At 43.9% G+C, this 26,250-nt stretch overlaps 5 protein-coding genes across 26 annotated transcripts in view; 1 reads left to right on the top strand and 4 right to left on the bottom strand.

Moving 5' to 3' along the window:
- LOC117895980 (synapse-associated protein of 47 kDa) overlaps positions 1–9,134 on the bottom strand; it is a 30,883-nt gene extending 21,749 nt beyond the window's left edge. For 20 of the 21 annotated variants that reach the window (XM_034803942.1, XM_034803960.1, XM_034803947.1 and 17 more), the window contains exons 1-2: positions 8,707–8,811; positions 7,808–8,451 (exon numbers count right to left, since the gene is read on the bottom strand). In XM_034803942.1, the coding sequence (XP_034659833.1) occupies positions 7,808–8,031 (224 nt within the window). In that variant the 5' untranslated portion in view covers positions 8,032–8,451; positions 8,707–8,811. Of the gene's footprint in view, positions 1–7,807; positions 8,452–8,706; positions 8,812–8,857 lie in introns of those variants that run through there. The other variant, XM_034803943.1, reaches the window with a different exon arrangement.
- Positions 9,135–9,713: 579 nt separating this feature from the next.
- Positions 9,714–10,421, bottom strand: LOC117896412 (mitochondrial import inner membrane translocase subunit Tim16). The gene is made up of 2 exons (XM_034804728.1): positions 10,158–10,421; positions 9,714–10,099 (listed from the first exon to the last, which is right to left on the bottom strand). The coding sequence occupies exons 1-2, from the start codon at positions 10,318–10,320 to the stop codon at positions 9,837–9,839; spliced, it is 426 nt and encodes a 141-aa protein (XP_034660619.1). The 5' UTR covers positions 10,321–10,421; the 3' UTR covers positions 9,714–9,836.
- A 408-nt stretch (positions 10,422–10,829) lies between these two features.
- Positions 10,830–11,986, top strand: LOC117897343 (paramyosin). 2 transcript variants are annotated; one of them, XR_004649088.1, is made up of 2 exons: positions 10,830–11,747; positions 11,971–11,986. XR_004649088.1 is itself a non-coding variant. In XM_034806117.1 (1 exon), the coding sequence occupies exon 1, from the start codon at positions 10,926–10,928 to the stop codon at positions 11,667–11,669; it is 744 nt and encodes a 247-aa protein (XP_034662008.1). In that variant the 5' UTR covers positions 10,830–10,925; the 3' UTR covers positions 11,670–11,784. The 2 variants fall into 2 exon arrangements, 1 of the variants encoding a protein (XP_034662008.1); XM_034806117.1 differs by lacking the exon at positions 11,971–11,986 and having other exon boundaries at positions 10,830–11,784.
- Positions 11,653–25,998, bottom strand: LOC117897342 (F-box/LRR-repeat protein 7). The gene is made up of 5 exons (XM_034806116.1): positions 25,860–25,998; positions 13,708–14,565; positions 12,796–13,641; positions 12,560–12,739; positions 11,653–12,499 (listed from the first exon to the last, which is right to left on the bottom strand). The coding sequence occupies exons 2-5, from the start codon at positions 14,519–14,521 to the stop codon at positions 11,964–11,966; spliced, it is 2,376 nt and encodes a 791-aa protein (XP_034662007.1). The 5' UTR covers positions 14,522–14,565; positions 25,860–25,998; the 3' UTR covers positions 11,653–11,963.
- Positions 19,641–20,031, bottom strand: LOC117897344 (PI-actitoxin-Afv2b). The gene is made up of 2 exons (XM_034806118.1): positions 19,918–20,031; positions 19,641–19,858 (listed from the first exon to the last, which is right to left on the bottom strand). The coding sequence occupies exons 1-2, from the start codon at positions 19,979–19,981 to the stop codon at positions 19,689–19,691; spliced, it is 234 nt and encodes a 77-aa protein (XP_034662009.1). The 5' UTR covers positions 19,982–20,031; the 3' UTR covers positions 19,641–19,688.
- Positions 25,999–26,250: the final 252 nt, after the last annotated feature.

Here is a 26,250-nt window from a genome sequence, read left to right as displayed (position 1 = left end):
TCCAGCAAACGACAGCTAGGAAGGGCAAGAGGAGCTACAGCAGGACGAAAGATCCCTGCCTGAAGCAGCAGCAGCAGAAACGGCAGCAGCTAAAAACTGAAATTGAATTACCAGTGTTTTCTCAGTCGAACTATAAACACATTTGCTGCCAGCTGGCGGCTGTCGCTTGTTCAATGGCATTTCATGTAAGAAAAGAACAGCTAAACGGGTTTGGTCCCCTAGAGAGCTCGCAACTCTATATAAAATTTGTGGCGGTGTTTAGATGTATCAAAAAGCATATAGAATATCTATGTACCAATACCAGATAAAGGCAAAAAGCTATTTCATCTACATTAGATGATTTTCTCAGTATTTATTTTATTTTTTGAACCTCATTTTTTTAAATCAAGTAAAACTTAAGCTGGTAAAAATTCTCGATTTGTGTGTACAATTTTCAGTAATTTCCTCCAATTCATGATGCTCCCAGGTGTTTCACTTCATTGTTAGCACAAAAACTGGGCGCTCCTGTAAGCTCTTTGAATATGTCGAACTCCGAAGCAGATGGCCTCCCAGTAGCCCTAATTTTTGCATTACGTATACACACAAGCCCCACTGATGGGCTGTCATTGTGATTAGGCAAGAGCTTGGAAAAGCCCTGCCATAAATTTCAGCTGCAGAAGAGTCACAGGACCAGCAACAGCGCACCGAAAAATTTATGAACCACAGCGCAAAACAAAATGGCCGCTCTGAAAGGGAGTGCTTCGGGCTATGTGTTTTACAGTCGACCAAATCTACACACACACACACCCCGCTATTGCTGGAGGGGAGTCCTAGACACATGAGCAATTGGGACTGGCTTTTAAAACCGGCAACAGAGCTGCCATTAACGCAATGCAAATAGAAGCCCCAAACCATTTCATGCCCAACATCTCCAACCTTCACTTCGCTCCAACAATCCTTATCAAACGTTGATGCTTTCTACTCGCTCTCCCTCTCTTGTTTTTATTAATACTTGTTTTGGCATTTTATAGAGCGTGTAGAGTTTTATGTTAATTTTTAGATATTACTCAAGAGGAAGTTTATTTGCTGGCAGAAGGAATGGAGCAGAATGATGTGTGAAATACAAATACGAGCTACTCCCTGCATAGATGGATAAGCATTAGAGATATGCAACTTAATGGTCTACAAAAAAACAAGCAGATAACATTGAAATGGCAACCTGTAGATGGGATGTGGGACACTTAAAGAACTCGAGACTTTGAAAAGACTTTTTCATCTCTTTTCATCTACATTTGACAACTAACTTGTTTAAAGTAGAAGGTTTTAATATAAGTTTTGTACTTTCTTTTCTCACATATTAAAAACCATTTTTATCATCGGTGCAAGCCGGCAAAATAGAAGTAAAACACGTAGACTGGCTGCCCATTTTTACGATGCAACGTAATTTGCTATTTTGTAGCGAGTTCCTACTGCGAAATGCCTCAGAGATACAAACATTTTTATGTGTGTGCGTGCTGGCAGCAACCCACAACGCCCACTACCCCGTGGAGGGGAACAGGACACACATTTTGCTCTTTTTGCACCGAGGTTTTAATGGGAGTAGAACAGGGTATAACAGGCAAAGGATCATGTATTAATTTACGTACATAAGCAGAACTTTGACACTAGAAAATATCCAAGTGGTTTGTAGAAGGCTTTTGGGATTTTTACTCTCTTTTTGCATACTTTGCACTTCGTGTTGAAGAACAGTTCTTCAGACTTTTACCAGGTATCTCGTAGTCGTTTTACCCCCATCTCCAGCTACTCCTCTGTTGCTTCATTTGTTGGCATTTCTTTTGCTGGCCTGTCACTTCCGCCTTCGACCCGACACCGCTCCTTGTGCGTTAATATTTATGTTTTGCCAACGCTCTTCTTTGCTCTTAACGTAACTTTATCATCGTCTACGTCCACGGCAGGACGCCAGGCAGAGCAGAAAATAACAGAACATTATTATCATCATGAAGGGGCTCAACTTTTGCCTGCTGTCTGTTCCGCCCCACGCTTTTGCGTTAGTTGACTTCCGTGCGTGCACTTTTCCATCCTCCAACCTCCTCCAGTATCATTTATCTTTATTCGCTGAAGAAAGGAAAAGCTGCCAACATATGTTTCCCACAGAATTTCCATATGCTGACTGCCGTGTCCTGATTTCATTTCACTTTTGAATCAAGAGAAACAGAGACAGATAGCTAGAGAGGCAGAGAGAGAGAGACAATCCGAACATCTGCATTATTAGTACCTTTTGGCCAGGGCCAGCCTTGGGGTCACTTTACGAGCAGCATAAAATTTTATTCATTCGCTTTTCTTCCCCCCGTGTTGTTGCGTGTGAGGGCCATAAAAGTCCCGTCCGTTTGCCAAAACCTTTGGCACACTTTGGCATTTCTGCGGCATAATTGACCGCCAATTGATGTGGCAGAAGTGGGCCAGAGCCCAATCCATGCCATGGATACACGAACAGCGTTCAGCGATTTTTAGGGTCGAAAAGTGCATCTATAAAAATGGTGTTAAGTTGATTGGACATTTTGATGGCCTTTGATTAGTTACAGAGCTCGAAAAGACGCGAAGTGAAAACCAAAAACAAGCAGAATTAAGGTCAAAACCTTTGCACAGGTAACTTTAAAATAAAGTGGTGAAAGAGATAGCTCTTAAAATATATAGAAATTGTGGAAGGACGGCTAAGGACTGTTGTAAATGTTTCCAAATATACAAATGAAACTCATAAATCTCCCCTTAAATCTATTAAAAACAAAAGGCTATTAATTCCCACCGATTTCTAGAAAAACCAATGAAATCGCAAACAAATCAACTTGGTTTCCATGCATAGAAAGTACCCCATGGCGTGAGCTAAAAATCAACAAATGAACCCACTTATTACACCATTTCCATGTGTCCATGTGTGTGTGCAATTCCCAAACCAACAACAATGTTGAAAAATTCGTGACAAACACTTAATTTGCATAAAAATTAGTATTTATATTTATGGCACAAACGGAAACAAATGCCGCTCAGAGCAATAAATATTAATTTGTGGCCCAAACAATAAGCACAGAAACACAGACAGACAGAAACCGAACCACATGACAGAAGCAGAACCACAGTCCAGTCAGAGGTGGAGCCGGAGAGACAGAACCACAGCCCAGAGGCAGAACCACAAGTCAGAGGTGGAGCCAGAGCTGGTTTCCAGAGACAAAACCAAATCCACAGACATGATTTAAACAAAAACTAGTATAAAAAAGGGACAGTATAAATTGAATTAAATTGCTACAGCTGAAAGCAAATAGTTTTAGCGGTCCAGAAGGAGCCACCGCCCACTGCCCCAACCACGGCGACCCCCCACCGCGGCGCAGCTGGCAATTAAGGCCGAAAGCCGAGGAAACGAAACGAAATTGCACAAACAGCAATTGCCGTATTTTGTATTTTTTTCTTCTGTTTTTTTTGGGGGACAGAAGAGTGAGAGCTGACCACACAAAATTGTTGCTTTCAGTGTCGGTGTCGGCTTGGGTGTTCGGCTCGGGTCTGGCCGTTAATTTGCCTGGAAAATGTCAAATGGCGAGCGACCGAACAAGGCGTCGTTAGCACCCACGCGGTAGGTGGTAGGCTGGTGGCTATGCGGCTACAGCCACGGTTATGTGTCGTCCTGTCCGGGCATGAAATTTTAATACCGCCTTTAAATTTAAGTAGCCCCAAAAATTTGTGTTGTTTCTGTTAGGTTTCTTATACACTTCTGAAGAGGTTATTGCAGAAAAGGCAACGGCTGAGAGGCCTCCTTGGAAAATTTGCAGGTATAGCTACTGCCAGTCCACCTTCAAGAGCTCAAGTTATAAGTACATTTCATTAGCCCTCGTTCCTTCAGAGTATGCCTGTCTTCGGCTCCTGGAAATTAGTTGATTGTGAATTTTTGCATTTGATTTGGCAGGGTTTCAATTGGACAGTTCTACGTCTCTCACCCGCCGTCGTCTCTTATTTATATTTGTATATCCTTGGGAAATGTATTTTTATTTATTTTTTTGTTGTGTTTGTCGGGTAGGCCAAATGTTGCGTCGATAAATTTCTTGGGGCTTTCGCTTTCGCTTATTTATTTATATTGAGGCCAGTGCTTTGATTTCATTATGTTTGCTCTGTCTCTGTTTGTGGGTAGAAAGAACGTTTTTCTGCAGGCAGGTGGAAAAGAAAGAAACGAAGGACTAAGGTCGATACCACTCTAATATTTATATAATTTTTTGGGCCGCGGGTAAGCGAGTTTTCCCTCACAAAGAAGGGGCACACTTTTTGTGCTACATATTTGCATATGGGAAAACATATTCCAATATTTAAGTTGTTGCCTTTTCTATATTTGCATATAGAAAACATATTTCAATCAGTCAACCCCCCAGCATACGAATATGCAAATATTTGTTGCTTAACTTTTGTTTTCTTTTTCCAATTTTCCACATTTTCTGAGCCTTGTTTTGTTTCTCCATTTTCCCCAACTTTTGAGCCGTGTTTTAATGATGACCCGAAACGGCAGAAACAACTTTTCATATTTTGCGTAATTCTTTGTGTGAGGCAATCAAAAGTTTCCTCTTACTCTGACGCTCTTTTTAAGGGACACGCGGCACGAGTAAATTTTGTCAAGCGGCGTTAAAAATGCATTGCCTCGCGCTGTGTCCTGCTTTTTATTTGCCAAGCAATTTGAGAGCTGAAAACCAGATGAAACATGTCTTGCTTTGGGTCTATTTTATAGCCGTAGCCGTAGCCATAGCCATAGCCTGCTATTTTTGGCATAATTTTAGACAAAGGCAAGGGCACAGCACACACACACACACAGACAGACACAGGCACACATATGTATTTACACTCGTACAGCAACAGAGAGGAGAGTGCAAGTGCAAATAGTGTAAATGTCCTTGAAAGCGCCAACAACTATGGCCCTGGCGCATAGCACAAACGAAATAAAAAAATAAAGAGAAACGAATGCAGAGGGGCGCAGCAGTACAGGTGAAGGATTTCTAGGGTTAAAACTTAGAGGGGAATGCAATTCGGTTATTACATTTCCATGGAATCCTTTGCCAGAGGAAACTCTGTTTCATATCGATTTCCCGCACGAAATTCTGGTTTCCTGAGTTCGCCATAAAATACGTAGCATACTTATTGGGGCGAGCATTGCATTTCGAATTTCCACACCGAGGGACGCATTTTTAGTCAGAAAAATGTTGAGGCGTATATTAAAATGCAATTTTTCTGGGAATAGATTTCAGCATTGAACAGAAACAATTATAAATGTATCACATATTGGATATGGAATATTTCATGTTAAATAAAGCGCAAATTCAAAGGAAAGCTCCACAAATAATCTCATACAGTAATCATAATTTGAAACGACAAAATTCTGCGAATTCCCGCATTCAATTCAAACAAACATTTTTTAATTGCAAAAATATTCCCCTGTTCTATTTGCGCTCAATTTTTAATTGAATATCAATCGATGTTGGCCCAATTCGTGAGAGTTGCCCTAATGAGGAACACTTTATGCATGACAGGGAAAATTAAATAAATTAATTCATTGAAAATTATAGAGATTTAGCGGTGATTGCTGTGCCATAGAAGGGGCCCATCAGGACACACACGTTTTCTGAATGCACAATTATTAAATAGGCTGACAAAAGGCGGACCACAGAAACGGGAGGGAGCGGAAGTTCGTTCTAGGGAGAGCCACTGGAGCAGAGCAGGAGGCCAAGGCAGATGGCGTCGTTTTTACTCGTTTTTGGGGGCTACATCACATGTGCACATTTTGCAGAGAGAGAGTGAAAGAGAGCGAGGAGAGAGCGTAACTGTTCTCTCTTTGTATCGATCCACAGAACGAGCAAAAGTCAACTGGAAACTGGAAAGCAACCACCAAAAAGGAACATATCCTGCCTGTCCAACCCACCGCCCTCACCATCTGCCATCTGGCTCTGGCTCTGGCTGTGGGTCTGGCTGACATTGGTGACAGTTTTTCGCACACACAAAAAGCTGGTCAAAAAACTGAATGTACACGCATAAAGAGAGAGAGAGAGAGAGAGAGAGAGAGAGGTGGCGGACCCGTTCTCAGCGGGAGAGCCCTTTGCTCGAATGACTCAACATTTTGTGGTTATGCATAAGCCACGTGCAAAATGGATTTTACACAACAAAACAAAAGCAAAGAAAAGCGAAGCAAAGCGTACAAAAAAGCGTACATAAAAACCGCCGGAACGAGCAGAGAAGCTTGTCCAACTTGTCAATGTCAATTGATAGCGAAAGCGGGGGTCCTTCGGGGCTACAGAACGTGGAATAGGCCGTGTGACACATCCACATCAAAGTCAAAGGAAAGAAGGAGAGTCGAGGAGAGGAGAGTAGAGGCGGCAACTAACCAGAATGTCGTCTGGCAGCAGCTGTTGGCAGCTGGCTTCAGAACGTGCCCCCTCGTCGTTTCGGGGTTTGACATCCTCGAGCTCAGCTCCTCACACAATTAAATATTAATGCGCGAAATTAAGTGAAAAATAGCTTCAATGGTAATGGAGTGGGCGGGCCTGGGGCTTGTCTAAAGGATTAGAGAGCAACTTGTGGCATTAACACGGCCATCACATGAGGCTTAACTTGTCCAACAGCAACCAGAAATAATTGGATTTTATTTTCATTTGTGCTCTCAAAAGGATCTAGGAGGAGCCACGAGCTATCGCAGCACTAAGGTGACAGTGTTTACCCTGAATGAATGGAGGAGCCGCTGTGGTACGCAATTTTGGGTGCGGAGTGTTTACCAGAGATTGATGAAGTGTCCAGGACAAACAGAGTGGTAAAGGTCAAATGAGTAGGCGGAAAGTGTCGTAAATATAGCCAAACAATCATTCATTTTTAGGTTGAAGAAGCCAAGAAAAGGAATAACAGCGAATTTTCGAAATTTCTTAATTGAAAAGCATAGAAAATGCTTAGCAAAGTATAATATAATGTAGGGAAAATAATAAATAATCACAGAAATTAATTAATCAATTAAATAAGTGAATCAACTCTTGCTCAAGTGTTCCTCAAGTACTCCATTCATTGCCCTTTCATTGTCTATTTCTCAGTTTTTGACCGATAAAACGTATCTGTGGCATGACCAAGCAGTTAGAAAATAAATCTACAAGTTAAACGTAGATAAAGCACTCAAAATGGGCCACAAATCTATATGCTATGACCTGAATATATAAACCTTATTCAAAATGGCCAAACTTTGCATTGAATAATCAAAGAAAACCTCAGGAAATCGTCATTTCCATCCACAATTCAATGGAACAATTCTAACCATAAGCCAATTTAGCCAATTTTCTTTGCATTTTCATTGCACAAGCAAAAATTGGTTGCAATCAAAGTTTGGGGCTGGGGCAACAACAAACGAAATAAATCAAAAGTTTCTCTATATATTATTCGGACCCGTATGCGGAGTTTATCAGGAATTTGGTTTGCAGTTTAAGCAATTATGTTCAGTCACGTGAGAGCGTGCCGAATGCAATGGGTGGCAGCTTGAGACTGCTGCAGGGATGAGAACAGAAGCAACTCCAGAGAACTCCAGCTGAAATATGATAAATGGCCGACGGAGGCGGGGCTAACTGCCTGCAGTTGGCCAAATGCTAAAAGGTACAAATAGCAAGGTCATAGTGGCACGCCATTTCAGGACAGAGGCACGGCACGGCACAGAGACAGAAGCCTGTCAGGCTGCATGGAAAAGGCAGGCTAGGAAGATGAGCAAACCATGAATGAGATGAGATGAGATGAGTGTATATAGTGTGTGGCAGTAAGATGGGTTGAATGGACTCACCTTTTGCCAGCTTCCTCGCCTTCGAGTCCCTCACCGCCAGCGGCAGCGGCCGCAGCAGCTGCTTCCTGATCTATTGAGGCACTGGCCACCGCCTCAGCGGAAGTGGTGGGTGCGACGGCAGCGGGAGCCGCTTCTCCTGTGGGTGCTGGAACATCCTCATCGCCAGCGCCGCCCTTAACGGCGCCCACCAGCGAAGTAAATTGATTTGTTAGACCCGAAAACATGTTTGGTGCGTTTTGTGTGGCTGTTGATGATGCTTTAAAGGATTAGCCTGCTTGGGGGCTCTGCCTGCTGGTGCGCTGCTGCTGCGTCCTGCGTCCGAGTGGAGTGTCGTGTGGGATGTCCTGCACGGAGATGTACACAAAACGAATGCCCCACGAGGCTCCAAAAACCAAAAAAACGTGCGCACGTTCGGCTCTTTCACACTCTCGTCGCTCTCTGCAAAGGCTTCTGGCTGGCTGCTGCTGGTGCTTCTCTTTCTCTCGTTCCTCGTTCGCTCAACTTTTACTACACTTGGCAGAAATTTTGTAATAAGTTCTGTTCTCGTTTCCGTTTCTTTCAGTGTGTCGCACCACAGAAGTTTCACTTTCAACTCTCGCTCGGGAGTTATGTAAATTTTCGCATTTAATTTCTATTTTCGCACGCTGCAAGATGATTGAAAGAAAAGCAATTCAGATTTTTATCGCAATATGGCGTTGCACAAGAGACCTGAGAGGGCAGGCAGGGAAAATCAATAAAACAGGCATATAAATTGTCTGAAACGAGCGAATAATTCGTTGCTATTGTGCACAATTTCACGATTCGATCGATATCTCGCCAGCGGGGAGGGGCACCACCGTTCGAATTTCACTTGGATATATGCATATAGTAATAATAGCGCCCTGGCAATGGCAATTTACCACTTGAGGTTTTCTTTTTTCTCGGTTTGGATTGGGGGAATTGCTCCAAAGACAAGTGGGAACTTTTGGTTTTTACGGCTGCCTACTTCGAAGGTCCTCTGAAAACTGACAGAGCAGAGGAATTTCGGTTGCTCAAATACAGTGTACGTACTTGTCCGTGGCGTCGCTCTGAGTCTCTCTCCTGTCTTCGTCGGTAGCGACTGGAAAGCCCCAATGGATCCACGAATCTCTTCCTCGCAGAGTTCGCCCGCAACACCCACTTCTGTTTGTGCAGCGCGTTTTCCTGGTGGAGGGTTTTGCTTTGTGCGCTGGAATTTCTGGCTAACGTCTGCGCATGTGCCAGCTGTTTTTGGCGTTGTTAATGAATGCGATTAAATAAACAATTGACACGTCTAAGTTTAAAACTGCGCAGAAAATATACAATTTGTTTGAATCAGCTGATGAGTGTGACCGTGGTCTAATCGATAAAATATACCGACCGACTCTTAGAAATATATCGAAATATACCTATTAATTTTCAAAATAGCTCCCTATTTTTCAAATTTATTAATGTATCTCAACATTGTCAAAAATTGTTTATTCAAGTGATTCTTGTAGTTGCATCCTTTCTCTTTACTTAATAAGCCAATTTATATATTTCACCCGAAATACAAGAAAACGATCAAGTTTCATAATGTTCGAAGCACTAAATAGAATTCTATTATTAATTTTTACAAAATTAAACTAAAACTAAATTTTTACACACTTGGACTCCTTACTACTGGACTATATTATTTATAAAACAAATCAATTAAATAAAAACGGCAAAAGCAAATACATTGGAAATATCGATACTTGCTGGAAAATCACTTGCACCATCTCTAGTTGAGCGAACAGCTGGCTGGCTTTGAAATTTAATTCAAATTGGATGAAATGTTGCTTTGCAGAATATCATGTTTGAATAGATGTATTTTTAACAATTTCACACCCACAAGACCTTGTTGAGTAGAAATATGAACAAATGCACATTACTTTGTTCATACAAATCTATTTACAGGCAACACTCAAGTGGTCCTCGTACTTAACACATATTTTATAAATCAATTATAAGCTAATCATTATTTTCGTTTGGAGGTACATCAGGCATGGAATCAGCGCACTTGCCGCCCCCTTCTTGGCGGCGCTTCCGCCTCTGCCTCTGCCGCGGGATCGTCTTTCGGTGGCTGCGGCCGCTGGGCTTTCAGTTCTTGGTCGAGGCGCTCTTTGGCCCTGAAGACCTTTGACTGCAGATAGAAGGAACCGCCTTTACCGCGCTCATTCACACTGAACAGATGCTCGTAGTTCTTCGTAATGCAGTCCACGTTCTTCAGGTCGTCCACATTCAGGATTTGCTTGGCCTCCTCAACGGTCATGCCTGGAAAGTAAATGGAGAGTGAATCATGGTTCTCCTTTAATTGATTTCACCGGCTTACCTGTACGCAGATTTGACTCTGCAGTCTTGTCGCCTTGCTTGCCGCCACCTGCTCGACGGGCGGCCTCCTGGGATGCGGCTATCTCCTGCCTGAGCGCCTTGGTGAAAGCGCGTCCCACTGCCTGAGCACCCAGAACGATGATTTGTGCAAGGTACTTCGCCATTGATGTTGTGTCCGCACTGAAGCACCTGAATTTAGGCGTATATCTGTTACACGATTGTATTTGTTTCAATCAAAATTGAGTTTTTTTGACAATATGTACAATTATACAATGTCATAACCTAAAATCGGCACACCAGCTGTTTCAGGGTCTATCGATAAAATATACCAATAGACCCACGGAAAAATACCGATAAATTTACCAAAAAAATACAGAGAAAAAGATAGAATTAACCCAATTAGAACTGAGCTTTTTTTTTTTTTTTTTGATATTTAATCGCTACAGCGAAATTGGTTGGTCGCAGAGATGAGTCCGCATTGACCAGGTACTTCAGTTTTGTGTTGAATATTATAAAAAGTTACTGAAAATGTTGAGCTCAAAAAAGAGTTGTTTGCCGAACGAACACTAGAATTGTAGAACTGATCTTAAATTCTTACAGATTTCGTGCGTGTATTTAAAACTGTCAGGGTCGACAATGGGCTAACATTCTAGTCGATAGTCTTGCTCTTGGGCGCTGCCAACTCATTGGAAATAGATATCGAATAGCAGCCATGTTAATTTTTTGCTGTTTCGATTTCTAAGTTCATCTAAATTCAAAATTGACTAAAATGACCAGAAAGAAGCCCGACAGCTGGAAGAAACTATACTTTCGACTGATACGAGAGCACTACAATGAGCAGCGTAAAGTGCAGATCATACGCAATCAGCTGCGTCGCTTCCAGGCCCATCGCGCACGCATGCAGACTGACTTCCAGCAAGAGGCCGAGCGTTTAAGGAAGCAGATGGAAACGATGGACTATATACGACAAGAACTGGATCGCCTTGAGCGCACCAAGCACAGAATGACACCAAAGAAGAGGCAGCAACTGTCAGCGCTGCAGAAGAAGATGCCCGTCGACTCGCTGGAGGAGCGGTTGAAAATAATGGAAATTTCGGAGCTATCAGATTCATGGCTCCCGGCTCAGCCAGAGGTGGAGAGGCAACTGGTAAAGATAAACGCCGATAAGCGAGCGATTAAGCGTATCAATGACAAAACAATGGTCACCATAGAAGATATACGCTGCCTGGAGACCATCAGCAAATTTCTACGCAAGGGAAATTGCACCCGCATCGAGATTCGACCCTATGTGAATCGTGGCAACTGGCTGGAGCCAACAACTACAGCCGGCAATCCGTCGGATGTGAAGGCCACCATTGTCCTGGATCGGCTGCACAAGGTGGGAAAGGGAAAGGGAAGGACCAAGGGCAGGCACTTGACGCGACAGCAGCTGGAGGTGCATCCCCGAAGTATTCTGCTGAAACTAACAGATCTAATGCCCGACATGTATCACTATCTAGATCGTGGCAAATAATTTATTAAGCAAGAATTAGTCTACTTAAACATAGGAAGAATTATGCTCTAAAATCCTGTTTCAGCTTCCGTTTCGGGCGTACATATTTACAATTTACAATAACAACTAAGAATCATTGATCATTTCGGGCTAAAACTTGAACTTGGCTACGATTTAGCGCTTCCTGGCTAACAGAATTATTTGTGTGCAGTTGTTGTTCTTAACAATCATTTGCATTGAATTTATGGCCTGCCTCTTTGCTTTGCTTTGCTTTGTATTTGCGATCCCTAACTCCTCCTTCATGCTGCTTGCTGCTCAGCAGAAACCCGGATTGGTGTGCTCTATGATGCAGCGTTTGCAGTACTTCTTCACCGCCCGATAGCCCTCGATGGATATCTGACAGTCCTGGATGTTCAGCTGCTGCAGCCCGCGGCAGTAGTAGGCAATGCACTGGACGCCCCGGTCCGTTATCATATCACAATTGCGCAGGCTCAGCTTCTTGAGGTTGGGGCAGCTCTCGGCCAGGGCACGCAGTCCGGCATCGCTCACATCGCACTTGCCAATGTCCAGGGCGCGCAGGCGCGGACAGGATCTGGCCAGAACGGTGATGGAGTCATCGCTGACGGCCTCGCAGCCGCGGGCATTCAGGTATCGCAACTTGTAGCAGCGCCGGGCAATCACCTTCAGCCCGGCATCGGACACTCGTTCGCACTTGGCCACGGACAGATAGCGCAGCGCCGCGCCCAGCTTGGCCAGCTCGTAGAGGCCAAAGTCGGTGATGTTGAGGCAATCGGAGACGCTCAGCTCCTTCAGCGAGACACAAAAGCTGGGCACAAACTTCAGACCCGCATCTGTAAGAGATTGCAGAAGCGTTTTAGAAAGGAATTGGCCATGTGCTGGACTCTGCCTACCCGTGATTTGTATGCAGCGCCGCAGATAAAGGTACACCAGCTGGGGGCAGTTCTTGACCACGATCTTCAGGCCCATGTCATCGATGGCCATGCAGTCGGTCAGATCCAGATATTGCAGCAGCAAGCGTCTCGGTGGCTCCACATGTGGATTGGGACTGATGCTGCTCACCTGACTGCAGCCTGTAAATACGGAGAGAGGTTAGCTTTGGCTTATTAGAGGCTGTGGAAGCTGTCACCTGTCACATCTAGATGCTGCAGATTGCTGCACTTGGTCAGGGCCTCGACCAGCGCCTGATTGGAGACGCCCACACAGGTCTGCAGCTGCAGGTGCGTCAGCTCCGGGCAGCGTCGCGTCAGTAGCTGCAGGCCCTTGTCCGAGATGCGGCAGCCATCGGCGAGCATCACGCGCTCCACCTCCGGGCAGGCGCCATTGCAGCTCTGGCCGCACAGCTGCCGGAAGATCATCTTCAGGGTCTTGTCTCCATTGAGGTGCTCGCCCCGCAGTGTGATGCATTTCCAGAGCACGGGACGCCAGGCCACCTGCTCGAATCTGCGACAGACTCGCGCCACACTGCACAGCTCGCAGCTGTCCAGCCAGCTGAAGATGCGGACAACGGCCTCGTCAGGCAGGCGGTCAAAGTAGGGGCCACAGCGGAAGGGACCCTTGCGGTTCCAGGGCGGCGGACCGATGGCTGTTCCTGGCGCTGTGCCGCCGCCGCCTCCGCCTACTCCACCTCCTCCTGCGCCCGCTCCGCTGGATGCTCCACGACGCGGGGTGGTGGTGGGTGTACTGCTGGCCATGATGCCACCGCCACCGCTGGTGGTCGTGGAGGTGGTGACATTGCCCGCTCCGCTCGAGTGGTGGCCGGTGGGTGAGGGTGAGACGAGCGTGGCATAACCCTGGTCCAGGCTGGGCGAGAAGCGTCCCAGATTGCACAGGCCGTCGGAGAGGCTCTGCACTTTGGTGTGGTGGTGATCCAGCTGGAAGGCGTTGGCGGGCGAGTTGGTGCTGCGGTTCAGCAGGTAGCGATCCGAGCCACTCGTCTCGCTGGGGCTGGAGGTGCGCGGATGATGAAGGCGTTCTGAAAAGGGTTTACCATCAGTTAGGATTGATTTCTTCAAGAGATTAGGCTGCAAGGATCACTCACCTGGCAGCCGCTCATTGCCGCTGCCGCTGCTGTAGTCCTCCAGGTAGTAGCGTTCGTTTTGGTACTGACTCGCCTCGGCGCCCAGGGGCAGGGCGCGCAGCGCATTCCCCAGATACAGCGACTCCATCTTCTTGTCCAGCAGATACTGGGCTCCATTGCTGCCGCCGCCGTTGCTGCTCAGCACTGTGGGCACGCTGCAGCGTCCCCCCTGCGTGCGTCGCCTGCCGCCTCCGCCGCCGCTGCCACTTCCTCCGCCGCCACCGCCACCCACATTATTGTCACTGGAGTCCTCCGTGTCCGCACTGTTGCCATGCAGCCAGCTCGGCCTTTGGGCCCCATACTGCAGGACATGCTCCAGCGTGAGAAAGTTACGCGGCTGTGGCACGGGTGCAGTGCCCCTTGTGGCAGGAGCCGGCATTTCGGGCGACTTCTTCACCTGCCGCCCCACCGAGGCTGTGGAGTGGGCGGCCCCGTAGATGCTCTGCTCCTGGCGCGTGTGCCTGCCCCTCAGCTCAAAGGTGGCCGCCTTCTGTTGCACCATGTGGAGCACGGCAGCCGTCGTGGCTGTGGCCTGCTGTTCACTGTGCGGCGTGGAGCTGCGCGATGCCAGCGCATCATTCGTGTCCAGACTCAGGTTCGGTGACTTTCGCGACATTTTGTAGGCCTGCGGATCCAGCGGACTGGAGCTGAGTGGATGCGGATGGTGGTAGTGTGCCGCTGCCAGTTGATCGCGCACCGCATTGCTATTCCTGCCCAGGGAGGCCAGTGGACACTCCAGTTCGGTGGCCCGTCGTGTGCTCGTCTTGTGGGACATGGTTTCGATCTACTTGATAGCTTTCTAGAATGACGCTGGAAAGTCTGGAATAAGAGTGGGAAATGTGCTTATGAGTATGGCGATAATAAGTGTTGGAAAATACTGAGAAGTGTTGGATAATACTCAGGAGTGTTGGATAGGGAATGGCAGTCTCTAGAGGTTGCAGTGGGAATGATTTATTGCTGTCGTGTGGGCAGGCAATACCTTCAAAATTGCTATCAAATCTGGGAGATAATAATACTATAAGTACATACATTCTTATAGCAGAAAATACTTCCAAAATGGTCATGGAAATGCTATATTTAGGAACTTCTTGTTCAGTTTTATTTTATTTGAAAACGTTCGAGTTCGCTGAAATTATGGCGAATATTTAAGTATTTTCCATATGTGGAGATCTATGCAGAAACTGCATTCCAGTGTTGCCAAACGTATCCAGACAGAGACCCGCATATCAAATGCAATTAAATTCCAAGATGGCCATGGACAGATTTTGTTTTGTTTATTGATGTGTGGAGTGTGTGGGCAGCAGCTCTAAGTGGGTCTCCATGCCACATTTGCAATTATTAGAAAAAGACAGACAGATGGACAGACAGACAGAGAGGGAGAGAGAAGGAGACAGCGTGTAGACATAGCTTGAAGTCATAAAAATGTACGATTAGTATTTTTATTGAGGAACCACTCCTTCAAGCAACAGCCAACTGCTGCTGCAGTTTGACCTTTCAAAAGACATGGAATCAGCCAAACAACGAGATTCAGCATTAGCCGGAGACAAAAACTGCCAACAATTTGAGAGTGAAATACGTTAAGGAGTTGAGATTGGCCAACGGCGAATCTCTAGCCATATATGCCTAAGTATATATATTTTTAGATGTACAATTAATAAGCGGGTATCGCCCACGCTTCTATCAAATCATTCTTTGTATTATTTCTTGTTATTTGGCCACACGTATGCTGTCATTTCCATTGAGCATTGAGCTCCGGATGGCTGGATGGCTACGGCTTCAGCCTCAGCATCAGCTTCATTCATATTGTTGTTAGGCACAAAAAACCAGTTTCGATGGATGGATCGGTGGTTTTGTCGGAGGAGTATTGAAGCGTTAAAGAAGCAGAAGCAGGCGTGGGCCGTTCTATTGCTGTAGATTGTGGATGCTGGATGCTGGATGGTGGATGGTGGCTTGTGGCCAAAGCATCCCGCAATTTGGCCCGCTGTTATTGGCCTAACCTTAAGACCTTAAATTAAGTTGAAAGTAACCCAATTCGGGCAAGATCTAGCCAGGCACAGCACCGGCAGCAGCCATTCGCATTCTCATTCTCATTCTCAATCTCATTCCGATTCCCATCCATAATATCTGTGTTTGGCAGGAGAGGGAGGCTTTGCATAATTTACGGGCCAGCTATCTAAATAGAAAACTATAAATTTATTTCACATTTTTTTCTGGTTGGGCCTGTAAGCGGTTGTTAAATCTTCTTCAGCATTTTTTTTGGGTTGGGCTGCGACTGGGTAAAGGCACACCTACAGATGGGGCACCTCTTGGGGTTGGGGCTGGGGATGGGGGCCTGGCACACTTTAAGACGAGACCGAGCAGACGAGACGAAATAAATAAATCAAAGGCTGCTGCGGCTGCTCACAAGTGGAACCGATCCGTTCCGATCGGTGTGATTTTATTTTTTGTTTATTGTAATCAAATTTGAAATTAATTTTTTGTACTTTTGTGTTGTATCATTTCTAGCCTTGCCATAAATAAACACAAATAAGCCACAAAAATAACACCCCAGCCCAAAAGCCACACCTGGGAGGACAGAGGCCGAAGTCTAGAGCACATCTGGTGGGAAGGTGGGATGGTGGGAAGAGTGGGACGGTTGCGGGACAGCAAATATGTCTTGTCATTTGGCTTATGGCAGCTGATTAATCTTAGCCATCTCCGAAACCGAAACCAAAGCCTGTCGCCCCTCATATGGAATGTCGCTCAACTGGTTCGCAGCGCCCCAAGACCCCAAAAAAAAGACTGAAAGAAAAGGAAAATGCTTGGAGCCCAGAGAGATCACTCCACTTGAGAGAGGCTGAGAGTTATTTGATTTCTCTGTCTCTCTCTTTCTGTCTTACGATCTCTTCATAATTCACAAATAGTTAGACAATAAATAATTAATAAAGCACTTTGGATCTGGCTCTGTTTCTGTTGCTGGTGTGTGGACAAAAGTGTCAAATGGTTCATTGGGCAACACAGCATGGAATTTGCATAAATTTACATGCAAATGTAATTCATTTGGTTTTGGGTTGGGTTTCTATTCTGCCTGGAGAGCCATGCAAATGTGATTAGTCAGACGCCATTAAGTGTTGTAAACATGCAAGAAGATGGTGTCATGGTCTTGTTGTCCAACACACTTTTGTAGAGCAGAATGTGTCAAAGGTGGGAGCATGCACGGGGCGAGAGCTGTTAATGGAGTTTTTGATAAGATTCGAGAGTCATTAAATGAAAAAAGCAAACGCACTAAAGAAGAAGAAGTTTCAGTTTTTGGGGCGTTGTTCAACACTGAGTAAAACTGTGGTAGTTAGCAGTAATTCTTATTTGGTTATTTTGAAAGCAAATAAGCTAAAGCAAAGTTCTATTACGCAATTACGGCTATAAAAACAAACCTCTTCTTTATTTATTCTATTTTATTTGTTTTCTTTCTGTATTTGATCAATGTTTTCATCTATAATTAATATACCAGACCACCTTCAATCGCTGACAACCTCCAAGTTGTTCAATCAATTGCCATTCAATTACCAAGCGAATATTTTTTTATTTTTATTATTTCTAATAACGAATATAAAACCAATTGGCTTTTCAATTAAATCCGCATATATATATTTTTATTGTGAGAATGCGAGAATTAAAATCAAGCCAAAGGCCAAGCCACACTCATCTGGCTTCGCATGGGAAAACTGGTCTACGTGCGGATTTGTATCAGCATCTCTGTGGATATATTTCTGTTTCTATTTGTGCAGACAGTCCGAGACATGTCCGAGAGCCAAGCCTCTTGAAGTGCGCTCGACAAGCGCAAACGAGCATTTAAAATATGACAACAACAAGTACTAATTATTTAATATGCTTAATGAGCAAATGTCGCCATGCTGGAGGCCCACAGTGCGCACTGCGCCATACACACACAAGGTGGGGTTCGGTTCGGTTTGGTCTGGTCTCGATGCCGGTGGGGTCTCGCTGGTCATAGTGGGCCAAAACGTGCAGCAAATTATGGTGTTAACTGTTTCTTTCAGCGCTTTTTCGAGGGTATATAATTTAGTTTTGAAACTATTAAGCTTTGCTTTTTGGAAAGGCAACAGTGGGTAGAACCAAAGTACTTAAACTGAGAATTGCATGAACCTACTTGGAGAATGTTTTATTGAATGGATTTATGGATACCGTAGCTATAGGGTTAAAGGTTTAGGGGTATCGAAGATAGATTGGTTCAGAATTTGTGGCAGTATAGAAGTCATTTTTGATTACCTATGACATTCATATTTCTCTGTTTCTGCCCCACAGTGCATTCAACAAAACTAATAACTGCTATTTTGTATGTTTCCTGTGTGTGTGTTTGTGTGTCGGCGTCCGTTGTCTGCACATGGCTGAAATCTAACGCCAAGAGCCAACAACAAGAGGCTACAGCGAGTGCTTGGCGTGGCGCCACACAGGAACAACACCACATCGACCAACGACCATACATACACGAGAGGAGTCGGCGTCGTCGTCGGCGTCGGTGTCGGAGTCGGAGTCGGACAGGGGGCACCTTTTGGCCTCCATGCCATGGCATGCTGAGCGCCTGGCCCCACTCTGGCCCGACACACTCTATCTGTATTTATGTGTGTGTTTGTATCTCTATCTATGCCCCTGTGTGTGTGCGGCTACCGTTTGCTGCTGCCGCCGTCGCTCTGTGGGTTGGCTTTTTGCATAGTGTCAATTTTGATTTAGCAAAACGTTGCCCCTGCCACTGCCCCTGCTTGCTGCTGTGGCTGTGGTTACATCGTGCTGTCAGCGCACCCGCCTAACACCTCCTGGCCAAATGCACACACACGCTCAGAAACACAGAGCCAACAGTAAGCTCCATAGAAAGTGGGTGGCGCTGACAAGTTTTTAGCAAAAAAAATGAGTGAAAAAAAAACATCAGAAAAATATTTGTTGCGCATGCCACAGCAAAGCACAGTGGAAACTGGGTGCAGCAGCATCAACTGGATTTTCACAAAAAGATTTCATACAAAATGCAATTAGCTTAGGAAAAGTATAAGCTATATTTAATAAGTACGCTAGATATAACAGGTAGGGCTGTATATCTATACAAAATTATGGTCCCACGACACTTTATGAGAAGTGTGGAACATTTTCAAAGCTTCATAGATGCATTGGCAACTTAGAATAAGTTATCTAATCTAATTTATATTTTAATTAAAATTAAATGGTATCATTTTTGATTTGCATTTTTAGATTTGCCAGGCAAATTTTCGTACAGAGAGTTTTGATCTCGAAATTGTTGCCATGGAGGCAAAAGGCAAACCTCTGGCATTTGCCTGTCGTTGAATTAAAGTACCAATTGCGGAGGATGGCCTTGCCAGTGCTCCGATCCAGGCAGCAGGCATCTCCTCTTGACTAAAATATCCAATATTTCAATATTTGTTTAGAGATTCTGATGGCTGAGAACCGCTTACTCGTCTGTGGTTGAGTTTGCCGAAATAGCACCAGAGAACTTCAACACCGAAGAACTGGGATTGCTCTTTTCTTAATATCTATTTATAAAAAATACAAGTGGTATGCTCCAAAAATATTGGTAAACAAACGCAAGTGCCAGCCAGGCGGCACTTTCAGTAAATATTTGACTAGTTGGTGGTTCAAGAGCATCTGCCATTCGAAACAATAAAATAAAGCTATGAGAACTATATAAATGGATCTACTCGTATGTTGCCATGCCAAAAAATTCTATAAATAAATACATATGTGAAGGGTACAAAATGGTCGCAAAGTTCCACGAATGTTGTTAAAAAATGATTTTATTCCTTAATTTTTACATTATAGTATTCTTGGATATTCTTATGAATAATTTCTATAACTATCACCGAAAGGTCCAAACATCTTAATTTACTTTAAGACTTTGACATTCAATGAACGAGCTACAAATTTCTAACACTCTCTAATTTTTACAAACAATTTCTTCGGCAGATCACAATATTGTTAAATCTATTGGCATTTCCACCCAAACCACCCCAGTTGAATGCCTGGCACTTTCCCGTAGCCGTATTGTAGAAAAATCGCTTCAAAATGGCCTTGCCCGGTCCAGTCCTCATCGGTAGTAAGCATCGTGCTTGGCCTAAGTTCAATTGAATTTAGAAAAAATATAAACACTGAATTTTGAAACCCTCTACTTACGACCGCTGATGTGTGGCACAAAGATCATTAAGATCAGACATAGATACAACCGTTTCAACAGCATGATTAATGTAGCACTGACTTGTAAGTGGATAAATGTCAGAGATACCGAATATTAACATGGTTTTTATAGGGGAATTAATAATTCATGGGAAAGCGCACAGCTTAGATACCCTATAAAACCCATGCTTAAGTGTTTGCCTTATTAAGGATTATTTATATTCATTGGTCGAATTTATGGGTGCATATTTTGGGATAAATTTAGTAGCCCATTAACGGGAGCAAACATAATGCGAGAACCTAATAACCCTTCTAAGTGGGTACATTTACCTGTCACATTTATTTGCATTCTGGCGCTCGTTAAATTGCTGAAACCTCACCGAAACAACAGCTAAGTAAATAAATATTCTGTTGCAAGGAAATGTGTTTGAATTGTTTCATTTGGAGTTCGGTTAACGAACGGTTCGATTCATTTAAGTTAAACGAACTCGTTCGCTGGACGTGGATGCTTCTCGTGTGTGTCTGCTGTTGTTTCTATGCAAATACCTCAATGAAAAGAATTGAAAGTTGTCGTTGACACAGATCACAGATTACACAGAGAATTCCAAAAGAGTTTTCGCAAAAAAGAAAGAGAGGAGACTGTATAGGGCGGTGCTTTGAAATGGTCTTAAATGTCACTATATGAATAAATAAATATGTAAATAGAGGCATTCATTTTATAAAGGGAAAGAAAGATTGATCTGGTAGAAAGTATGCCGTGGAATAGCTTGAAGATTCGTTGTGGCAAGAGAATTAATTAGAGCATATAGCAGAGATCTCTCTATTCGGAAAATGACTGGAATTCGGTTTCAATTTGTAGATTCTTCAATCTGCAATTACTTTGGCTGCAACAAACAAACTTTCTCAGACTGCTGAAAACTCGTTTTCCATTTTCGCTCACTCAAGTTTCTTGCCAAAGAAATGATTAAATATATCTAGATATAAATATAAATTGATTTCTTGATGACTTTGCTAGCCATCAAAATTGGTTTCGGTTCGGTTTTAGTTTTTTGTATTTTTCGGAAATTTCTTTAATGGTTCTGTGCCATTTCTTTGGTCGTCATTATCTGTAACTCCAAGAGATTTCACCCCACAGCCATTAAAGGGGAATGCGAAAATTTTAGTCAAACTAATTAAACCGAATCTTATATAATGAACCGTGAAGAAAATACGACCCAAGAGGAGAGCGAACGAGCGAAAGAGGAGCGAAAAGTTGGAGGAGGAGGAGGAGAACCGAAAGCGGAGAGCGAAAACGAAAAGGTGGAGGAGGAGATTGAAACATTGAGACTGGCCATCAATCAAAGGCAAATTCTTGAGAGCTTCTCCTTCTTGTTTCGGAGAGCATTATTCGAATTCCATTCGAAGTCGAACGGAACCAGTTCGTGGTCAAAGTCTTTTGTTTTCCAAAGACAAACCTCTGGCAGGCACTGTGGCTTAAGCGATGCTTAACCCAGAATTAAATAACCAGCAAAAGCGGAATAAATCACACAAAAAACGTAAGGCCCAGAAACGAGGCAAATTACATGCTGCTGCTGCTACCCCAAAAAAGTGGGAGGAGGAAGAGGAGGGCCGTTGACGTTGACGGGGCCAACAATTGTGGACGTGAATGATGGCACAGCTAATCCAGATCCGAGATCCCCAAATCCAGGCAGACATAAATCCAGGCCAAGTCAAAGTCCAATAAAAATGTCGACCAAATACAAAAAAGCGACAAATGCTTGACGGACAAAATGTCAGAGTTAATTTATCTAAAAGCTCTGCCCGACTTTTCAGAAACAGACAGACAGACAGACATACAGTCAGGGAAAGAGAGAGAGGTATAGAGAGAGAGCTGAAAATTTTAATTAAGACAAAATATTTGAAATTCTATGAGCGACAACGAGATCTCCTCTAACAAGAAGCCAGCAATTTGCCGCGCGCAATTTTTCAAATTACATTTCATTAAAGACCAGAAGACGGAACGCCACAGACAGTGAGAGATGGCCAACCAGAGAGACATAGAGAGAGAGGAAGAGAGATGCAGATGATCGAGTGATAAGTGGCAGAGAAATGGACAGCAACAAGTCGCAGGACACATCGAATGACTAGATACCCTGTAGAACAGTAAATGGATATAGGCTATACAAATAATTGTACATAAAATATTCTCAATAAAACAGCTTTCCCAATATATTTATGACATCTCCATCTGGTGCCAAACGTTTCGCCAAAATGAGTGCACCCTCTCCCAGTGCAAGGAGAGGGTATACAAAACAAAGAAGAAACGCAAAGAACAGCAACAACAAAAACGCATGTAAAGCACCGTTTTGTCTGAATCTCTTTGGCAACTTTTCACTCGTACACACACACAAGCACAAGCAGTTTGCAGCCAAAGAGAGGAGATTTCAGAAGAGAGCCTGATCGGAAGAGAGAGGAACGGAACGAACACTCAACAGGTTATCTTTGGTTCGCCCGCATGGGAGACTCTCTGAAACGACGCCCGCATAGACTTCACCGCATCCAGCTTCCTCCACAGCTCTACAGTTCTGCGGCGGCCCTCTGCTCTTGGCCTGGCCTGGACCTGGACCTGGAGCTAATATGCGGCACATAAATTGTTTAACAAATTAAATTTTAAAGTTCAGCCTTCAATTCCCTGCCACAGCAGCGGCGGCAGGGACATCAGCAACAGCAACAATTACAACCACAACTAAAGCAGCAACTATGTCAGTCACTTGGCAACATGGCCAACTAGCAGCGAAACAACATTCCAGCTGCCTGCCTCAGCTCTCGACTTCAACAGCCCCTCCCCTCTCCAACCCCTTTGTAGCTGGGGCAATCATCAGGCCCGTAACTAGCTGCAGCCACAAGTTGCCACAAGTTTGCCGTTTCTAATACAAAACTGTCGCTTGTGGCGTGAGAGACTCGACTCCAACGGAGACGGCAACGGCGACGGAGACGGAGACTCTCTTGGCCCCAACTCGACTCGAAACAAAATAACACAAAAAAAGACAACAAAAAATGGGTAAAAAAAATAAATAATAAAAAATACGTCGCATTGCATTTTAGTATTTGCTGATTGCGCTGTTGCTATTGCTGTTGCAACTTCCAAGAGCTATGGAATCATATATACAGACACATTCGCACACAGACAAGCTCTAAGATGGAAAAAGAGACACACAATAAAAATTGCGGACAAGAAAGGAAAGTCGATTAGTCAAGGGTTAATAACGAAGTGGGGAATACTCTAAGAGGGGTAAAGCTACAACAGAAGGGGGGAAGCCTATGAATTGTTAAACGAAAACTAAATTACGACTGAAACTCGACTGATTCTGAGATAAATCCACTGCTTAATCCACTGCTTAGCTGAATGAACTGTTCCCAAAGTAAAGCACTGCTTATCCGATTGCAACCACTAATCTACTGCTTAACAAAAGCTGTCTTTAATGCGATCTTTAGTAGGGAAAACATCATCTATTAGGAGAAGAGGAATGTGGAAATCTAAACAAATCTAGTTTGTCACTGTTGACCCTCAGTAGGGAAAACTTCCTTCCGCAGCAAAGTTATTCGAATTCCCAACATATGTAAATACCAAGTCTGTAAGCTGAACTGCATGCGAACTAGTTAAAATATTTCCCGAACAGGTTTAAAGCAGATTTCATAAATTAATGGCGCAGGTTCTGAATCTGAAATGAACTCAAAGAGAGTTATTACCGCGTAGTACTAACCTAGTCCACATTCTACTATATTATTTTATTGTTGTTCCATAAAACATAATTGTAGCCACAAGACAGTTCTCACATAACGACAAGCCATTTAAATTTGAATATACTTACGCATAATCTTTAAAGCCCACACAGACATTGATGTCTTTGGGGAGACACTTAAAATTGTTTTGCAAACATCTTTAAATATTTATCCTCTGACTAATCCCCCATTAATGCCTGATTGCCGCCGCCAACCCATTTCACGCAGCTAATGGAGCCCCCATTAAGGTAGGTTCAAAAATATATAAAAATAAGAAATAAATATAAGAAAAAGGAGAGAGAAAAAACTGTTGAAAATCTCATGAAATCGGCGAGCGGCTTTTCCATGTCTGCGACTTGTGGCGGCGGCAGCCTTTTGGCTTGAAAGCTTTTTGGCTTTGATTGCCAGCGCCGGATTGGGGCTGCTGCTGCTGCGGGCCATGGCTGGCCTGGACTGGACTGGCCGACTGGCTCTCTGGATTGACTCTCAAAGAGCTGGCCAAATGGCCTGGCCTGCTGGCGGCTGCCTTGTCATTGCAATGCGCATATGTTGACATTTTTGTGTAGGAAATATTTTAAATTGTTGGTAAATGCATAAATAAATGGACAACCAACTCTTTGCGGCTGCTGCTGCTGCTTTCGCTGCTGTGCCGCTGGCAAGGAAAGTGTATGCCAAAATGTTGTGTCAAGCCTCTGTCTGACAGATATCAAATGATCAATTTATAATCATTTAACATGTACAAATTACAACAAAAAAGATACGTACAAAAAAACAAACAAAAAAACATTAAAATTAATGCAATATAATAAATTTGTTTGCTTGTTTTTGCTTGCTAAATTAATATCTAGCTAAAAAGCATCAACAGAGGCACCCCCCGGGCAATTGGCTAATGATGTGAAGAGCTGAAAACATTTGGCCAACACGTGTTGGGCACGACCCGGAGCGACCCTCAGAAATCTGCGTGAGAGAAGAGCCAACGACTGAGTGAGGGAAATCCCAATGATTCCAGGGAAAAAGAATAGAAAATCTATGCTAGACTCTGGATTCAAGAAGTAGGAGGGAGGGCTGCCAGAGCCTCTTCATTCGTTGCGCTTTAAGTGGAACATGATGTTGAGGCACGTACTATTTTAATAACACTCTTTCTTCTATGGGAAAAAATATGCCTACACGGTACCCCATGTCATACTGAATTTCGAGTACAGATAGACTGGTAGGATATGGTAAATCCATCTTTGATATTTGATCTGCAATCGTTATGCAGCTTATGGGGTGGGAAACATGGTTCCTTCCTTCAAATACCAAATACCCTGGCATTAAATATTATATTATAATCGCATAGAAAAAAAAGGAAAGTCGTTGCCGAGAGATAATTGGCAAATGATAGATGAATAGATAGCTGTTATGTTATAAGACAGGCATGAGATTCAATCATTTGGCCATAAACATATCCGTTGCAGCAACTTCTGGTTGGGGCAAGTAATGGCCAGTGCCACAGCCATTGCCGCAGCCAGAGCCGGAGCCTCTTTCGGCCAACTTCCTTGGCTCTCGACTACTATAATTTGCATGCAGCACAGAGAAGGAGTATGTAAGTATGTATGTACATATGTATATCTGTATTTTATATGAGTCTATCTGTATCTGTGTGTGCCCGCATCGCTCTCTCTTTCTCTCTCTCTCTCTCTCTCTTTCTGTGTATGCACTATGTGCGTATGTGAGAGAGCGCGAACGAGTTACAGGCCAAAGTGGTGCATGCAGGAACAACAACAACAAAAACAATAAATATATATCTTCAAAGGTGTGATTTTAATGTGACAACTTTTGCAACTGGTTCGAGGGGTTCCGGACTGTTCGAAAACCGAGGGTTTCCCATCGAATCCATCGGAATCCATTGCGAGGTGTCCGCCTATCGGGTTGAACACTCGCTTTAAATGTACGAATAATTTCATTAGCGTTTTATGATCATGCAATATTAATAAAAAAAAAGCGAAACACTAAGAACCCTGCCCTGCCCCTCTTTTGCATGAAGCCACACAACGTCAGAAAGAGAGGGGGGCGGTGGCATTAATAATGATGGAAAGAGAGAGAGAAAGAGAGAGCGAAAAACCTGATTGGGGGAATTGCAATTTAATAAGTTGTGATCTGTGTCTGTCCCCCCCTCTTCACCACTCTTTGCTCTGTACCTTTTTGATGATTATACAGGTAACTCCCTTTGGGTGCTCATTTATGCAACGCTTCTCCTTCCTTTTTGTTTATTTGGCAGTTTTTGCAGCTTCTTCATTGAATTTCCATTTAATTTCGCTTTTTTTTTGCTCTTTTATTCTTGCTTTTTGTTTGGTTTTCGTTTATTTTATTTTCTTTTTTATTTGGTTATTCCACAACAACACTTTTCTCTCTGCTTTATTTTCTTTCGATCTTTCACTGTGTGGCTCTTTTGGCTTTGCTTTTGCTGTTATCTTTCTCCCTCTTCTTCTTTTTTGCGCTCACTTCACTCACACTAACACAAACACTGACACAGGCACGTAGGTAGGCAGGCGGCACGCAACGAAATGCGGCGCCTCAAGATTCAGTTTC

Source organism: Drosophila subobscura, chromosome O (assembly GCF_008121235.1).
Source record: "Drosophila subobscura isolate 14011-0131.10 chromosome O, UCBerk_Dsub_1.0, whole genome shotgun sequence".
Taxonomy (NCBI): Eukaryota; Metazoa; Arthropoda; class Insecta; order Diptera; family Drosophilidae; genus Drosophila; species Drosophila subobscura.
The sequence above is the reverse complement of the archived record's forward strand: the minus strand, read 5'-3'. Positions and strand labels throughout refer to the sequence as shown.

What these genes read in the sequence shown, in the direction of transcription:
- LOC117896412 (XM_034804728.1), bottom strand. Translation starts at nt 10,320, where the DNA reads ATGGCGAAGTACCTTGCACAAATCATCGTTCTGGGTGCTCAGGCAGTG. An exon ending in AGAGTCAAATCTGCGTACAG is followed by an intron (nt 10,100 to 10,157) that starts GTAAGCCGGTGA and finishes TTTACTTTCCAG; the next exon opens with GCATGACCGTTGAGGAGGCC.
- LOC117897343 (XM_034806117.1), top strand. Translation starts at nt 10,926, where the DNA reads ATGACCAGAAAGAAGCCCGACAGCTGGAAGAAACTATACTTTCGACTG.
- LOC117897342 (XM_034806116.1), bottom strand. Translation starts at nt 14,521, where the DNA reads ATGTCCCACAAGACGAGCACACGACGGGCCACCGAACTGGAGTGTCCA. An exon ending in GCAGCATCTAGATGTGACAG is followed by an intron (nt 12,740 to 12,795) that starts GTGACAGCTTCC and finishes CCGTATTTACAG; the next exon opens with GCTGCAGTCAGGTGAGCAGC. An exon ending in GCGCTGCATACAAATCACGG is followed by an intron (nt 12,500 to 12,559) that starts GTAGGCAGAGTC and finishes AATCTCTTACAG; the next exon opens with ATGCGGGTCTGAAGTTTGTG.
- LOC117897344 (XM_034806118.1), bottom strand. Translation starts at nt 19,981, where the DNA reads ATGCTGTTGAAACGGTTGTATCTATGTCTGATCTTAATGATCTTTGTG. An exon ending in TGTGCCACACATCAGCGGTC is followed by an intron (nt 19,859 to 19,917) that starts GTAAGTAGAGGG and finishes AATTGAACTTAG; the next exon opens with GCCAAGCACGATGCTTACTA.